At 62.1% G+C, this 5213-nt stretch overlaps 1 protein-coding gene across 1 annotated transcript; it reads right to left on the bottom strand.

Annotated features, from left to right (window-relative positions):
- Positions 1 to 274: 274 nt before the first annotated feature.
- DUSP2 (dual specificity phosphatase 2) lies at positions 275 to 2558 on the bottom strand. Its single transcript, XM_024927786.3, has 4 exons — positions 2076 to 2558; positions 1870 to 1991; positions 1263 to 1482; positions 275 to 1146 (listed from the first exon to the last, which is right to left on the bottom strand). The coding sequence occupies exons 1-4, from the start codon at positions 2461 to 2463 to the stop codon at positions 932 to 934; spliced, it is 945 nt and encodes a 314-aa protein (XP_024783554.2). The 5' UTR covers positions 2464 to 2558; the 3' UTR covers positions 275 to 931.
- Between the last annotated feature and the right edge of the window lie 2655 nt (positions 2559 to 5213).

Here is a 5213-nt window from a genome sequence, read left to right as displayed (position 1 = left end):
CTGATAGGGGCAGCACTGGGCCTGGCTCTGAGTCACGGACGGGACCCAGCCTCCCAGAAACAACCCTGTTCAGCTCTGGAGCGAGGTCCCTGTCTGGGAAAAAGACGCCAGCCCAGGGAGAACTGGGGCCAAGAGAGCAGCGTTTGTGGGGAGGGTCAGACCTGCCCCTTCCAGCCGCTGGCCCCTCTGCCCATTCACTTCCCAAACCCCAAGGGCACAAGGAAACGTGAGGTCCAAGCAGACTCCCGGGTATCAGATGAGACCAGATGCTGGGTTGTTGTTTTTTAAATATAACAATATTTTATTGACATATCCTGAATGTTCTGTATAAATATAAAGTGCTAAGTTTCCAACCCCTGCCCACAGGGCTAGGAGGAAGCGGGGGAGGGAGTGTTAAATGTCAGCTGAGCACAAATAATTTTCCAGCGCCAGCACAGGTGTGAAAGGCTCACAGACAGACACACGCAACATGACACACCCATCACTTCCCAAGTCCCCAGCTTCCCCAGGAACACAGGGCTTGGGCTCCAGGCCCTGGGTGGATGAACCCACAGACAGGGCTCCTGGTTGTCACAGCTTGTTCCTTGGAGCTCTCAGGCTGCCAAGGGCTTCAACATGGTGGTGGACCAGGGACAGTCCACGGTATAGCGTCTAGCTGATTTCTGCCAGAGGATGGGGAGGGAAAGAGCAGACACACCCTTGGTTCCCGACCCCGAATGAGGGCCAGCCTCAGTCCCCCAGCAGAAGAGCACCAGGTCGGAAAGACCAGCATGCCGGCATTCCTAGAGCCCCCATGTGGGGGCTTCTGAAACTCTGAGGAGGTAGCAGCCCTGCCAGAGGTGAGGGGACTGTGCTGGCCCAGAGGGGAGCCCACCAGTCCACAGTCAGCTCCTGCCAGCACAGTGGGGCAGGCAGGCAGAGGGGCACCACCTCAGTGACACAGCACCTGGGTCTCAAACTGCAGCAGCTGCCCCATGAAACTGAAGTTGGGGGAGATGACCCCCCGGCGCTGCTTAACGAAGTCAAAGGCCTCGTCCAGCCGCACACGGCGACTCTGCATGAGGTATGCCAGACAGATGGTGGCAGAGCGCGAGATGCCCGCCTGGCAGTGCACCAGCACCCGGCCTCCGCTGTTCTTCACCCAGTCTGCAAGGGAGATGGGGGAGTGGTGTCAGACGGAATGTGCACAGCCCAGGAGACAGGTGCCCCCAGTCCTCTCCTCTGGAGCCCCTCGGGATTTCTGGGCAGAGGCGCCCCCTTACCAATGAAGCCTATGGCCTCCTGGAACCAGGCACTGATCTCCACCATCTGGTTGTCCTCCACAGGGATACTCTTGTAGCGGAAAAGGCCCTCAAAGTGGTTGGGGCAGCTGGCGGACACGTTGAGGACGGCTGTGATGCCACAGGCCTGCAGCCCCTGCAGGTCTGACGAGTGGCTGCAGCTGCCCAGGAACAGGTAGGGCAAGATCTCCACAGGGCCACCCTGGAGGGAACAGAGGGGCAGTGAGGCCTTTCCAGCCCAGCCCTGGAGAGCTGGAGCAGCAGCAGGTGGAGACCCCATGGGCTGGCCGAGACAAGAGGACTCCTCAGCCAGTCCTCCTGACCTGAGACAGGACTCAGGAATGTGCGGAGGACACACCGGGACATACATGACCCTTCATGCTCCCAACATACACATGCAAACATACACAGACCCATACAGGCACGCGCGAGCAGCCATGCCCCACCCCCTCCCCCAACACACACACGTATAAAAGTGTGTGTATATGGGCAAACTGCTCGCATCCCCAAATGGCAGGCTCTTTCCCTAGAGGCGCCCAGTCCGCGGCGGGGAGAGAGGGAGGGTCGGGGGAGGGGGGTCAATACTCACCTGGTCGTAGACGGGAGCCCTGGGGTCGGAGCGGCTGGTTTTGTCCCCTGTTGGCGGCAGCGCAGGGGCGGGGGCCTCAGAGCACAGATCGGGACAGCAGCCCTGGAAGCCGTCGAAGCCTCCTGCAAGGAGGGGAAGAGCACGGTCAGCAGGGAAAGCCGGGCTGGAGTCGGGTGGGGCGGGCCAAGGGCGGCCGGCGTGCTCACCTCGCAGGAAGTACACGGCAGTGGGCCCCGCGCGGGTCTCGTGCAGCAGCGCGGCCAGCAGCACATGAGCCGGGCCGTCGGGCCGGAGCTCCGCCACCGAGGCACTGCCCTCGTCCAGCACCACGGCCCGCGCCAGCTCCCCGCGGACCAGGCGCGTCCGCAGCGCGCGGTCGGGCAGCAGGCAGGCGAGAACGGCGGCAGGAGGGCCGCGCGCGCGGCGCCGCAGCAGCGCGTTCCAAGGCACTGGCCGCGCGGCGCGCACGTGGCGCCGGCAGAAGGCCAGGAAGGGGCGGCAGTCCAGCAGCAGCGTGCGTTCCGCCTCCCGCGGCTCCCGCAGCAGCGTGCCCAGCGCCGCGCACTCCAGCTCGCGCGCCGCCTCCAGCCCCATGACCACCGGTGCCTCTTCCTCTTCCTTTCGGTCTTTCCCGCGTCCCGGGCTCTCGTGGCGGTGGCGCTGCCCGAGCGGTCGACTCCGGGCGCCCTCCGCGGCGGCCCGGGTTAAGTACCCGTGGGCCGGCCTCCGGGGCACCATACAAGGGCAGAGCAGGAAGGCGCTGGCGCCCGCGCCCGCCCCCGCCCCTCACGTGGGGCGCAGTCTGGGCTGACCTGGGGACTTCGGGGCGGGGGGGTTGAGGGGGAAGGCAGGGCGCGGGGACCAACACACGGGGAGGAGGCGGGGACCAGCGACTAAGGGAAGGGAAGGTGTTACCCGGAGTCGGAGGGACCAGCACCCCTCCGTTTTTGCGCCCACCCTTTGACCTGTCCCAAACCACTCAGTCCTGGGGAACCCAGCTTCTCAGATGCAGGTCCCCCTTTAGGGCCAACGATGACCCTTGGAGTACCCCACCCCCTAACCCCACGCTTCCTCTGCCTTTTCCCTTTCCCTCCCAGAATTTTCCTCTTAGAAATTTGTCACCACAAACATTGACAAATGCCTGCTGCCACGGGTGATTTCTACACTGGATGATGGGGGGGGGGTCCCTGCTGAGATGTCCTATTTCTCATCTATTTGGAGACCTTGAGCCAGAGGGACTTTCTCTCTCCTCCCCCTCCCCACCCCCCATTGCCTGGATAAGACCAGTACTCAGGGTCTTGCAGTAGGTTGGTGGCCAAGCTAGGCCAGAACACAGTCCCCGGGGCCCAGGCCCCTGGGCTTGGGCCGAAGGGAAATGAGGGGGGGTCCCAGGGCCTTTCATGGGGAAAGCAGGGGTCTGTGACTGGTTTCCAGTTATGTGTAGGGCAAAGCTTCTTCCTCCTGGGTGCAGGGAAAGCCCCCAGGCCCCGGAGAGAAGCACTTCCCCCTGCCACAAGCCCGCCCTGGAGGGAAGTCCGCTGACGCTCCCGGCCCTCCCCAGGCCTGCGGGGATTTCAAGACCTTGGCAAGGGGAAGAGGGAGAAGCAGAACGGAACTGGCCTCCCCCATCCTAGGCCTCCCTGTCCAGCCCCGCTGGGCAGCAAAGTCCAGGGCTAGCACTGCACCCGGAGGACTGGGGGCCTGGGTATCCCCTCCATTCTGCCCTCCCCCAGCCCTGCTGCCGGATGTGGTGAGGCCCAGGTGTGCGTGGGGTGTCTGAGCCACAAGAATTGTTGGCAGTGAACTCCCAAACTCAAGCAGAGAAGTTGAGGTGGGTGGAGACAGCGTCACTGCGCTGGAGCTGCCCTCGCCCTGCCCCCAGCTGCGTGGGATTTCAGAACCCACCCTCCAAGCCCCCAGTCTCCTGAGGCCCTCCTCCGTGCCCTCTGAAAGACCCTTCCGGCTCCCCCACAGACCCCTGTGTCCAGACCGTCTTGAAGAGTGACAGCTGGGACCTGTGGAGAGCCCGCAGCCCTTCTGGACTTGTCTGCCCTGAGTTCCTCACAGCAGTGTGCTGTATGCCTGGTTGTGTGCAGGGCAGCATCGTACCTGTGCATTTCCACTATGTGTGAGAAGGAGCTGGAGCTTGTGTGTGCTGGGGTCAGAGCCGATGCAGAGGAGAAAAGCCCCAAGGACTCCAAAGGTCCCTGGGGCCACGTCACCCTCTCAGTGTCTCCATCTGTAAGGGGAGCACATCATGGTGCAGCGGCCCTTCCACACTGGCTCCAACGCTCTAAGGCTACTCCACTGTCTGGGCAACTTGGCTGAGGCCCCGCCCTCCCTGGCAGGCCAGTCTGGAGGCTGAGGCAGCAAAGCCCACAACAGAGCCAGGGAGTCTGGGCCACAGATCCCAAAGGCTGATATGAACCCTTATCTTTGGCATCGGCCTCCAAATGACTTAATGCTTATTCCAGGGGCAAATTACAGAGCGTGCAGAAGGACAATCAGGTCCAGTCTTGCTGTTGGGCCAGGAGCCAAAGCCTTCCAGCTCTGTGGGAGGACCCCAGCCAGGTGGGATCCCTGATTCAGGAGTGAATTCAGCTCAGCCGTGTAAGGGGCTCCAGACCCAACTCCCATGCTGGGCTGGGCCTCTTCCCCTCCTTCTGGAGAATCTGGTATACCTTGCCGGGGAGTTCTGCATGTGGGAAGAGCATTGCTGAAGGTTTGCTCTCATAGCACAGTCCCTGGGGCCTGGCACTCTTGGCCACGACCAGTGGTCTCTTTTTCTTTTTCTTTTTAAGTGACAGGATCTTGTTATGTTGCCCACACTGGCCTCAAACTCCTGAGCTCAAGTGATCCTCCTGCCTCAGCCTACAGAGTAGCTGGGACTATAGGCACGTGCCACCACCCAGCTCAGGACTGGTGATGACTGCCTAAAGTGGCTGCACATATGTCACCCCCTTGAGGCCATTTGTCTTGGGGCTGTCCCCTTTTCAGCTCTGGAACGTGGACTTACGGAGGCCCAGCTTAGCCATGAAGGAGGGCCTTCCCTTTGCCTTCTTTCCCTACTCCCAAACTGGGGAAAGCCCCACCCCCGATTACTGGGTGAAAGCCCAGGGCTGGGGTAAGAAGAGGGGGAGAGACTTACCAGCCCATGTCCCTCTCCTGCTTTTGCTCTGACAAAAGCCCCCCAAGCCTTGGATGCTGCCTGTGGTGATAATGGTGCAGGACGCCTGCTCCTCTCCGCCACCCCCTCAGAGTCTCCCCAACCACTGTTTGCCAGAGCCCAGCCTTGGGAGCCACAGCAGAGAGGAGGCAGGGCATTGGGTGTAGGGGTGAGGACA

Source organism: Pan paniscus, chromosome 12 (assembly GCF_029289425.2).
Source record: "Pan paniscus chromosome 12, NHGRI_mPanPan1-v2.0_pri, whole genome shotgun sequence".
In the NCBI taxonomy this organism is placed as follows: Eukaryota; Metazoa; Chordata; class Mammalia; order Primates; family Hominidae; genus Pan; species Pan paniscus.
This window is presented reverse-complemented; position numbering and strand designations above follow the sequence as displayed.